Below are 12,820 nucleotides of genomic sequence, written 5' to 3'. Positions count from 1 at the left end.
GAAGAGTGAAGAGTCTAGTTTTGTTATAGGTATATGAAGCTTGAACTATGACCGTCTGAATTGATCGATGATTGCTTAGCCAACAGGTATTGATAGTTTTGGGTATTTTAATTTCTTTTTTTTATTTATTATTCCCTGACTATTTGGACATATTATTGACATGACATTCTTATTTTCATTATTTATTGCAGCATTGCTTATCTATAGATTGTATTATTAAATAGGAAGTGCTGCCATAAATAATGAAAAAATAAGAATATACCGACACACCGCCGACCCTGGAGAATTAGTGGGTACCACTAAATATTTCAGTTCAATGACGTATTGAAATGGGGTTTTTGCTGAATGACAGATAGTACTTAAATACACATTTTCAGATAAATTTCAAATTTTTAACGCTTTTGATATGTTACTTTTTTTAAATAGTAACATGAACTTTTTTTACATATTCGGATAGAGTATTTTTTTCTAAACAATTTTTGTATAAAAAGTTTTTTTCTAATTACAAAATTGACATATGAAATTTAATATTTACGAGTAATTTGGGTTTGACGAAATTTAAGCTAAATTCAACTTATTGTTACTTATTGATATCCAATATCCTACCTGTTTGCACACAGATAAGATAATAAAAATAACTTTGACGACATTTTTCAGTAATTAAGATATTATAATTCCTGTTTGCTATACATTTATTTTATAAATAAACGTTGTTCAATTATTTTCGCTTACTAGTAATAATTGTTATAATAATTTCAAACTAGACTTGTGACAATTACTATTCATGTAACATTGTGTATTTTTTTATTCTGGTTTAGTATAACATCTTTTTCTGAAAACATTGTTATTACTTTAATCAGGCACGCCCGGACATGGAATTGCACCACCTGAGAATTTAAAAAATTTGGATTTTTCAAATATAAAATAAAATATAAAAATTCCTTCTCTGTTAATTTATAATTTTTGTCCATGATTATTTCCAATAAAGTAAATTCCAATTCTAAGAAACCGTCGTCTGTCGAACTTTAGTATAGGGTACAGTGATGAAAGAACTATAATACAACGCTTCTATTGTGGTCACTAATGATTATGGTTCGGATTTGAAGGCAAAAGCCTTTTTTTAATAACAATAATAATAGATAAATAATTTGTATACAAAAATGTGTGTCATTTAATATGTAAGACGATGAACGTATTTTTTGCCTTTTTTCCTTTTTAACTTATAAATGCACTTTTGCCTTTTTCACTTATAAATGACTATTGTGTTTAATTTTTAATTGATTTAATAGTTTTATACACGACATACGTAATCGTAATAACGGTACAATTCGATAAGATTTTCTGAAAACTGTGCATTGTCGTCCGTCAATTATTTTTAATGGGTTTTATTATCAGCGATATTTATCTACATTAATTTAGGCTTATTTTACTCTACTAGAAGTGACTAGTGAGAGACGGTCTTGGGATTCGAGTACCTACCTAACTTTGGCACCAAGCGCAAGATTATTTAGGATGTGATTAGAAGAAGGATCTTTTACATTTTATTTAGGTACTCGTGTTAAGATGATTAGGTATTTTCGCAACAAATATGTCAAGAATATTGAGAAGACTGTTGCTCTTTGATTGCTAATAAATAAGGACAGGTGGTGAGATTACTGAAAAGTTACTAATTCTAAGACAGCTTTAACGGACCACGGACTCGGGTATTTCCAGAACGGTTACTCCAGCAGGTTAAGGTTACCTTCAATAACCAATTGCTCTCATAAGGAGAGAAAAAAGGTTTCAAATTGATCAGGTATAATTTTGGGACCAGGAGGACTGTATATTGAGGAATTAACCGTGGGGCACTATAAAAATATAAAAAACTATAAAACTTATAAGTAGGTTTTGAAGGGAGTGATTGAACACCGATAGCCAAAATGTCAATGGATTAAAATGTTGGGTGTAAAACGTTTACACATCACTACTGTTACGAATGACTTTTTTAATAGACCGTTTGCGTATTGCTATTGTTAAACATTTCATAGGGTGTTATCCCATCTCAATGTTTATATATTATGTATAATATATTTTATGATATCGATAATTACAAAACTATAAATTTATACAGTATATTAGTAAAATGAAATGTGTTTATTATAGTTTGACTAGAACAAAATATAATCAATATTTGTATTCAATAGAAATTACAAAACTATTATTTACATATTTTACAAAAAAAAAAATTTAATTTAATTTTTTTAAACCTCTTTTACCCTATTATTCAATCATTTCATTACTAGATTCGTTATTAATTGCATGTGGCATATCATTACTCATTATTTACATATACAAAACAATAGGTACATAGGTAAATATTTACATAATATCTAAATATTTTTGAATCTGTACCCTATCTTATGTTATTGGTGTATCATCCGGTCGGCGGTCGTGTCACTAGTAGGTATATAATTCTCGAGTATATTCATATTAACGAATAACCCAACCAATTATATATTTATAAAATTATAGCCTATAACTACTGAGCTGATGTTCGTCTCCAGCCTCCCCCAAAATTTGAGCAGTTAAACCGTTTCTATCCAGCGACGAATACTACATTAAATATTCTTTAATTCGTAATTCGTAGGTATAAATCGTTAGTAACAAAACCTTAAATCGTATATGCTTACGCATCTGCCATTTGGTGTGTGTATACCATGTTTTCCATCAATAATTACATATATTATGTTGTACTCAATTTGGTACATTATAATTTAATTTATATTCAATTAAAATGAATACTATTGTCGCGATTTGAACTTAATATTGAATATAATTAATAAAGGTAATTATAGACATGTCAATAGCATACTGAATAGTGAATCCCAATACAGAGAGAGAGAAAGAGAGAGAGTGAGCGAGCATGCGTCTCTTCGTGCTCTGTTGACTTTGCTCGCCCACGCGCCTCACACACTAACGGAGTGCGCTTAATCCAGACGACATAACTGAGAGAAAACATAACATATGAGAGAGAAAAAACATGTTTTGGGCTATATGTTTTAGCACACTGTAATACTGTTTACAAAGACGATCAATATTCGATATTGACAATATATATATTGACTGTATAAGTTATATTGAAAATATCAAAACCGTTTTGATATTTATTGACGGGTTTAAACTTTTTATTGATGTCAATAAATAATATTATAATAATATTGATCATGTGGCGCTTTTACCTACATTATGAACTCGTGTTGTTCGATAAGCACTCACGCTTCACGAAACGGAGTCAGCGATTCCAGGGTCGCATGTGGTAGTATCTTCTCGTTCATCAGTTTAGACACATACGCTTCACCGTAAACAGCTCAAACCAAGTCAAAATTGTTTGAACATTTATCGTGTATAGAAAATGCTAATATAAACAACCTGTGAAAATTTCATATATCTACGGTCATTTGTTGTAGAGTTACACCAAAAACCAAAATCGATATTGACAAAAACCGATTTTGCGTAAAAATTCCCAGTTTTCCTTAATTGTTTTTTGTTTTTCCCGGCGCTTTTGAAAATGACTGGGAATTTTAAACTTTGATCTCCTCAATGCACCAACAATATTCACTTTCCCATCGAAAAAGATACTGAAGTTGAAAATCGAAGCATTATTTCGACTACTTATCGTGTACACACACAAAATTAAAAAAAAAAAACCAATTCATTCATCGTTCAGCTCAGAATTTAAAAATAAATAAATATCCAAATAAATTAAGCATATTCTCTAATAAAAAAGTTAAGGAATGAATATTATTGGAAAGGTAGTTGACAAGAAACTAAAAAAAACAAAACCAATATTTACTAATAAATGATCCATAATATCAATATTGAATATGATACCTAATTGATATAGGTACATATTACATAATAATACCTAGGCAGTAGGTAGGAAGGTACTTAGAATCCAAGTAAAATTAATTTGTGAATAATAAATATAATATAAAAAGGCATAAAAGGCAATTTAAAATGGTTTTAATTGTATTTATTGTTCCCATAATTTATCAAACGTACCAACCTTTATTTTCAATTTTTTTTGTTAAAACTATGTACACCAAGGCATCTTTATTTAAAAAATCAGAGGTAATCAGAGGTAAAGATTTAAATACAATACATAGTGGGTGAATACATGATAAATAATAACCAGTAAATAATACATACTTTAACACTTATTTTTGATACTAAAAGGACATTTAAGAAATAATAATCTTAATGTACTATACTACTATAGTCTATAATACTAGTATGTAACTTCTATACTTATAAAAAATAAATGGGTACATTTCACGAAAGAACAAATTATAAAATATTGTTGGGCCGTTAGTCTACAGATATAAAATACCATAAGTTAGGAATCAATATTCAATAGTTACTGTTAAAATATTTTACTATTTTTTACTTGTGTTGCACTCAGTGGGGTCCTCAGGTTTTTATTAAAGGGGGGAGGGAAATTGAAAGGAATGTGGAGTTAATTCCTCCACTTCAATAACAATTGAATGCACATTAAATCTCAATAAATATTATTTTTAGTAATTGTAATAATCGTAACTAAATTAAGTAACTGTATACATTTGTCTTGATTTTTGAGACATGAAAATAGTGGTGCAACTTCTGGGAGGGTTAGAGAGTGTCAATCATTGAGGGCCCAGCCAAAGGATTGGACTAACTTTATTACTTGGGTTCAAATTAGGTTCCTGAAAATTGAATGAAATCATTAGAACTAGTTCCTTTGAATGCATTCCTTCCTAGCAGTGGGTGTGCTCATGGGTAGCGCAGGATGAGGGTATATCATATTATTTCAAGCCTCCCTTTGTCATATAATACATAAAATATTTATATGATAAAGCAATAAAAGTATATTAATGGCCACCACGAATATCCCTCCTCCCATTTCAAAAAAACTGAGCATGAAACTGCAAGTATGCATGGATTGTACTGTACAAATGTCGTTTTGGATCCACAAGGAATCATGAAAATTAAAGATACTTGACACATGAATTAACTGGACTAATTTGAATTAACTGATGCTAAAAAATGTATTTTGAAATTTCCAAACATTATTTGTAAGATAATTAAAGCTATTATGATAGATATTTTTTAATGACTAAAAATGTAATATCAGTATTTATAGTGGTTACTGGTTATGGATTCTCAATGGTTGGGTTCCCTTGGTTGTATTTTGTTCAAACTTATAAAGATAAAAATAACATTTTTTTTAAGGTAAGATTCCTGACACTTAGAAGTAATAGGCACTAATTAATAGTTAATAGTAGTATATAAAATGTGTATAATGTAATATATTAGCAAAAAACTTAAAACTATATAATCACTTAAGACACTATTTTTTTTTTTAATCTGTAAAAATATATATTCATTTGATATAATGAATATGTTAGGATCCTATTAATTGACAATTTATTGACTACCAATTTTGTTTTCAAGGATAATTGTAAAAAAACTAAAATGTATGCACCAGTTTGACTAGTAAGTCACATTACTTGCTTATTATTTAAATTAAGAATAGATTGTAAATTTTTTATAAAAAAAAGTCACATTACACCAAGAACTTTCTTAAAATCAATACTAGTTTCTCATAAATTTTAACCCATTCAATGTTTTAAAAAATTAAGATGAATTACGAAAGATAATAAGTCACATTAGTAAATGTATGGCTTACTGTATAACAATACTCTCCAAGGAGTCAATGTAGTCAACAGCAATGTGCACACAATTGAATAATCATATAAATATAGTTGTAAAAGGCTATTTTTAAAAAATGAAGATTGTTTCAATTTTGACTGCCACATTTTTAGTAAACAATAACAGTTTACATTTCTAAGTTAAGATTGTAATATAAAAAGTTTTTAAACGGTTTATAATCAATAAAAAAAGTATGGTAAAAGAAAACAAACCAACAATTGTTTATCAAATAATGCATAATGTTTGCTTAATAGTTAACTTATGTATAATACATATCATATTAACCAAGTTAATAAGTTTATTGGTTTCTATTTAACTGCATGATTAATTGTGTTGAAATAAATTGTAATAATTCATTTTTAAATTGATAATTACTAATAATAATATTGTTTTTAAGGAATCTGAACTCTTTAATGAGTCAATCTGTTAATAACTATTAATATAGTGATGAATTAGAAAAACTTTAAATTTGGATAAATCATTATTTTTTTAGAATTGTTGTTTATGTTATTAACTAAAATATAAAAATTCCAATATAAGTCTACCTAGCATTAAAAAAAAGATTCTATTTTAAAACATTATTTCTAAACGATGCCTGAGTGTAATTCACTGTGACGAAATTTATAGACACAGAAATAAAAGTACAAATAATTTAAAATGCCCATTATTTGTACAGACGACATTTTTACCATTGACATATATTTTACAGTTTGATTAAATACGATAATAAATAAATAAATTATTTAAAAGAATTTGATATTCAATATCCCACTTTCCCTAATTTTGTATCTGTTTTTGGATCAGAAGTAACTTCTTGCATAGCTACTATACATTCGTTAATACATGTCTGAAGATCGCGTAACCTATGCAACTGTGCCAACCTCAAGACCTTCATTGCGTGTAGAACAGCTGAATCTTTGGATTCAATTTTATGACCTTTTACTTTTTCTAAAGGAAAAGCTTCTCCCTGTATAATAAATAAATATATAAAGTATAGTATATATAATATAAAACTACATAATAAGTTAATATATTTTAGGTACCTTAGGTAATATCGATGATGGATTATTAATTGCTTCTTCATTGAGCCTTTTAATGACAAATTTATGAATAGCTTCTAATGTAATTTTGTGATCTGGATGCTTGGAAATATTTAGTAAGTCCGCTAGTTTCTCAATACCTTCCTTGAAATCACTACTGTTTACTAAAAAATATTTTGATATGATATATTTGAAAAATATAAAATAGTACTTAATAAAATGGTTACCATCAAGATTATCAATTGGGTTATCGGATGGTATAATCATTGGAACATCAGTAGAAACTTCCAGTGTTTTTTTTGTTTCATTATCAAATTTATGTTCTAAAACAGTTACAAACCAAAATAATTAATTTTTTATTAGAATAAAAGACAATTATAAACAATTATAAATATTAAGTTTGTATTCACTTTGTTTATTGTATGTTAGTCGAATTGCCACGCCTAATAACCATTCCAGCTGATCCATAGCTTCGGTAGATTTAATTGGACTAGAACATGACACACAATAGTTTTTGAATGCTGTGTCCCAAGAAGGAGAATCAACATTCTGTAACTCTGTTCGTTTCTCTGGTACATGAGTATGTAATACGTTTTCCTCGAGCCACAAAATCAACATCCGAAAACTTTTTTGATCTAAATTGAACAAGTAATAAATACAGTCAGAATAAGTTACTTTTAATATTTTACAGATTCAAAATTTTTCATTAGCCTACAATTATCTGCTTCATTTAAATTATTTATTTTAGTTTTTTTCAAGCATATAATGTCATAATTTAAGTCACTTAATCATACAATAGTCTAATTATTATTATTTTATTTTAAATTCATATTCTAAACTTTAGAATCTAAAGCAATATTTGTCTAGATTTTGTAAGAATGAATATTGAACAAATAGTGTATATTTTACCAGCATTCTACATAAACTCAGTTTCACGAAAGAACATGCAGGTTCTATGCATGTAGAATAAAGTTTCTCAACCGACTAGACCTCCATGAGGCCAAATGTCATCAAAATATTATTTTAAAAAAACGGGTCAATATACAATAATATTTAACCATTCTAGAAATAACACTAAAATCTAAAATTTTTCAAAATATGCAAAATAAAATGTTTAATTTTAGTTCTCTGAGTTATAAATTAGTAATTTACAAATTTAAGCTTACTCTGCTATTTCTCAAGCATTTAACAAAAAAAATATGCAAATACTATAAAATACCAACCTGGGTGCCTGGTAAAATTGGTAAAATGAATCCTGGTTCTAGTACCAGACACAATAAGATGATTTATGGGATAATGTGGGGAGGGGGGGCATGACCCTTATTCAGCTTAACCTACCCATCACTAAGCAACTGTTAATATTGTATCGTATCGTATATAGAAATATGCACTTATAAAAATGCAGGTAATATTCACATAGAGAATTACAGTTAAAATAAGTATTTTAACATTAATTCATCAACCAGAATAAATTATTATTTATTTTATGCATTGTCACTTACTTTTGAATTTAAATAAGACACAATTTTAACTTGAACATATTTTTAACATCTTTATTTTTTGTTTCAAGTTTAAGAACATTAAATTGGTATTGTGTTTTATGAGGTATAAAAGAAATTACTATACTATGTATCTAACGAGTAACGAGTAACAATAAATTCATATCATTTATCACAAAACGTTTATATCACACCTATAGCCTCTAACAAATCTAATAAAGGGGGACGGAGTGGCCGAGCGGACTAAGGTGTTGGCTGTGACGCAGCCAACCCGAGTTCGATTCCTTGGCCGCGGGTGGCATTTTTCTTTGGGCAAGTCATAGTGTCCGGAGAACAAGTGTCGCCATCCCCCACTCGGGCATGGCAGATGCCTACGGGTGCCCAATCAAAAATTCTGCCAAACACAACACACGTGTAAAAACCCTACCGTTTCAAACCCTACTACCTACAATCATAAAACCTCACAATCAGCTAATGGCCATAATCGCCAGGCTTTAAAAGACCAATAAAAAAAAAAATCTAATAAAATAAATAACTAATGTATTATCAGAGTAAAAATAATTAACACAATTATTAAGTATTAATATATTATAGTTTACCATTTGCATCAAACACTGCAGCCAACGGATAACCTACGGCTTTCACCTTGTTGATAGACATTCCAAATCAGGGTTCACTAAATTTAACGCTGTAAGATTCTAATCACAATACAAACTTTAAGGTTTTAAAAGTCTGTGAATTGTCTAAGTCAACCATAAATAGATGAAACTTCATTTGTAGTAGCTAAGTAGTAACAAAGTCTTAGCCATGGTCGAAATATGTGAAGTGATAATATTTTATCATGATTACAATTTACAAACAATTATTATCATTTATCATAAACATATAACACCTCCGTCGTGGAGGCTAATAACTTTTTGAACACACTGCAGCGTGGAATATTACCAATAAAATTAAAGTAATTGACATTTGACTTTATCTTGAAAACGAAGAAGGTATAATTAACGACTTTATATTTACCTATCTATACTAATTATGTTATTTTATATAGTATATACATCACAATATAGGTATATTATGTGGTTTTCGTTCACGTAATTTAAAATTAAATACGTGGACAGTCAGACAGACCAGATTGAACAGTCAAGAATTTGTTTGCTATCAAAATGTGTTTATAAATTAGTTTTCAGTATCATATTTACACATTTTAGATTTGAAGATTGATACAACAGTTTATTTTTAAACTAACATTAAGAAAAACATTAAATCAAATTACTAATAAACATATTAGTTACCTAATTTAAAAAAAAAGTGAAATCTCAGTGATTGAAGACAGCGTGGTAGTTATTGAACACTTTAAGCTCAGTATATGAACACCTAAAAGTATTTGAGATAATTTCTATTTAATAAAAAACGTGAATAATCTAGGAAAACCAAGTATGAATATTGTTGCATTATTTAAAATCAAGATATTTTAAGTTAAAAAAGTTAAAATTTTAACAAAATTTATCAATTAAAAATAAATTATGTACCTAGGTAGTACAATGGTGTAGTGAGTACACCACTTTATTCAAAATATTTTTTTCACAATTTTTGTCATATGTTTAAGTAGTGTTATTTTTTTTTTTGTCAGATTTTTCTATTACACCTTGTATATACAGTGTTAAGGGTCTGGGGATCTGGCCATCTGGGAATTCTTTACAATTTATGCACCCCCAAAAATATATGTCTAGTTGCGCCTATGCACGCATTTATAACGGAAAATGGTGGATTGGTGTGTGATTTTCTTATACTTATACCGCCAGAGAAAAGGAAAGGAAAAAAGTTTTTGCCGCTGAAGAATAATCTAGTACTCAGGCTCACGATAACCTTTTGATAAAGCCGCCAACCACTCTCTGGTCAGCATATCCAAATCGTCCCTTTAATCAGTGCATGAGCACCAGCCATCTTAGTAACAACAATACGGCAATACCGAATCCTACAAGTGATAACTGAACTCCTTATGATGAGCAATAATCAGTGTGTTCATTATTTCGATTCGTGTATTTTGAAGTATAAATTTGTGTTACCTTAAACTATTACATCATAGCCCAAAGACATTAGACGGCTGATAGTCAGGTAAGGCATTTAATATAATAGGTATACTATTTTGATTGCATACCTATATTACACTATACGAGTATTTTTCATTTGATCGAATTTTCGAATACGCACGATCTCGAGAGCCCTCCGAATACCTGGATGAAGGTAATAGTGTGAGTTTAATATTTGCATCTTTAAAGCACTTTGAAGTGTAGAGAATTATACAGATTCTTAACTTTAACATCCGATTTTAATATAACTATATCGACAGGAGTTGTTTTTATATTTGCTTTATTTTTAAGATATGACATTATTATTATTTTTAATTTTTTTTTTATTGATAATTTACAATACAATATAATGCATAATAAATTATTATTTTCCGTACACCAGATACGAGTTTAGCTCAGTTGGTATACGCATCAGCTCTTAATATTATTATTATGGTTATAATTGTACTAAAATTGAATTACGCTGAAATAAATAAATAAATAAAAATATATAATTATTATTACAGGTTATTACGACAAGTTTCTATTAATGGCATTCTATTGAAGCCTTCACGATTTTTTTTATAAATTTTTAACTACAAAATAATTATTAAATTTTAAATTTTATAAATGTTGTCAAAATTCGAACTTTAAATGCTTATAAAAAAAAAATTGTGCCTATGTATTTTTAATATTTTTCAACTACTATTGTAACAATATATCAGGAGCCTTGAATTAATTTTTCACGGTTTTTTACCCAACAAATAAAGTTTTAAAGGACATTCATAGAAAAAATGACTAAAAAAATTGGAAACTGAACATGTCCGACGTCCGTATACAGTTCAATTTAAATCAAAATATTTTTAAAATTTTATCGTGTATAGAAAATACTAATATAAACAACCAGTGAAAATGTCATGTTTCTACGGTCATTCGTTGTAGAGTTACATCAAAAACCAAAATCAAATTTGTCAAAAACCGATTTTGCGTAAAAATTCTCGGTTTTCCATAATTCTTTTTTTGTTTATCCCTGCGCTTTTTAAAACTATTTTAATTTTGACCTCCTGAATGCACCAACTAGATTCAATTTCCCATCGAACAAGATACTATTGAAGAAAATCGAAGCAGTTTTATTGCCCCAAACCGTGATGACAAACACAAAAAAATAAAAATAAAAAAAACATACACCATTGTAAAATCAGTACATTCACCGCTTTGCTCAGTATATATAATTAAATTAATTAAATTATTTTAACATACCTATTTGCCTTTTTCACTAATTGTGTTTCGCACTTGACATTGATCCATTCTAAAAACTAGCGCAACAATTTAGAATCGCTTAGGTAATAGATAATATTTGTAAAAATAATATCGTACAAATAGCGTGTTGGAAATCAACTAAACGTTACTCGGTCATGTATATTATTATATATTTATATATTATCATTACACAAAAGAGTATATAATCTTAACGTTTAGTCGTATAGATGTATTCGTATCATATATTAAATATAACAAGTCATAAATTACGAATTTGAAATTACAAATTTATTTTGATACGTCATGTCGTCATGATGTTTGAAAATGTTTGAAACAACTTATATATTTATTAACGGACTAGTAGGAGGCAACTAGTACTAGATCCTTTTCGTTTACGATAAAATTTAGGGTACGTTGCGAGGCAACTCGTATATAGTCGGGAGGCAAATTATTGACCTTTTTGACTTCGAAAAGCAACCAATGTGTGCCCATTTATTTTACAATTAGTAAAACAGTATAGGTTGAATTAATTTTTTCCTAAAACATTTCATTAGATATACCTACTTTAAAAGTTTCAAGTATTCACAAACAATATTTTTAAATTAAAAAAAAAAATCGGTAACTATAAAATTATTATTCTCTGTATAAATATCTAATTTTGTCTAAATTTGAACTAAAATAATATCTATTAAAAAAAACTGTGTAACATTTAAGTTAAAATGCCTCTAAAAAAATCATGCTCGTGTATCTTTAATATAGTGAAACTGCTATTACAACAACTTATGAGGAACCTTGTATTATATTTTCAAGCTTTTTGACCCAGCGAGGAGATATTTTCATCAATATTTATAAAAAAAAAACTATAAATTATTATAGAAAGTATTTACGAATAGCTCAAAATATTTTTAAAACTATATAAGTACTATGTATCGAAAATGCTAATTTAAACATTCGGTAAAAATATCTAGTATCCACGGTTCTTCGTCGTCTTTGAATTACAAGAAAAAATAAAACATTTACAAATTCCATGCAATAAATTGTTAGTTTATGCGTTAAATAATAATTTAGTATAAATGTTAATATATGTATTTAGGTACATATATTATACAATCCAAAAACAAAATTTCTATTAATAACCATCTAGGAAGTTATAACTTTGTAAGAAAATACAACAATAAATATTTCATTTTTATACTAATATTTTTTTTGTGATTATTAAAAT

At 28.0% G+C, this 12,820-nt stretch overlaps 1 protein-coding gene across 1 annotated transcript; it reads right to left on the bottom strand.

The window, feature by feature from the left end:
* Window positions 1-3,873: 3,873 nt before the first annotated feature.
* On the bottom strand, window positions 3,874-9,081 carry LOC132936354 (RNA transcription, translation and transport factor protein). The gene is made up of 5 exons (XM_061003070.1): window positions 8,866-9,081; window positions 7,178-7,402; window positions 6,995-7,090; window positions 6,771-6,931; window positions 3,874-6,694 (listed from the first exon to the last, which is right to left on the bottom strand). The coding sequence occupies exons 1-5, from the start codon at window positions 8,924-8,926 to the stop codon at window positions 6,488-6,490; spliced, it is 750 nt and encodes a 249-aa protein (XP_060859053.1). The 5' UTR covers window positions 8,927-9,081; the 3' UTR covers window positions 3,874-6,487.
* Between the last annotated feature and the right edge of the window lie 3,739 nt (window positions 9,082-12,820).

Source organism: Metopolophium dirhodum, chromosome 1 (genome assembly GCF_019925205.1).
Source record: "Metopolophium dirhodum isolate CAU chromosome 1, ASM1992520v1, whole genome shotgun sequence".
In the NCBI taxonomy this organism is placed as follows: Eukaryota; Metazoa; Arthropoda; class Insecta; order Hemiptera; family Aphididae; genus Metopolophium; species Metopolophium dirhodum.
This window is presented reverse-complemented; position numbering and strand designations above follow the sequence as displayed.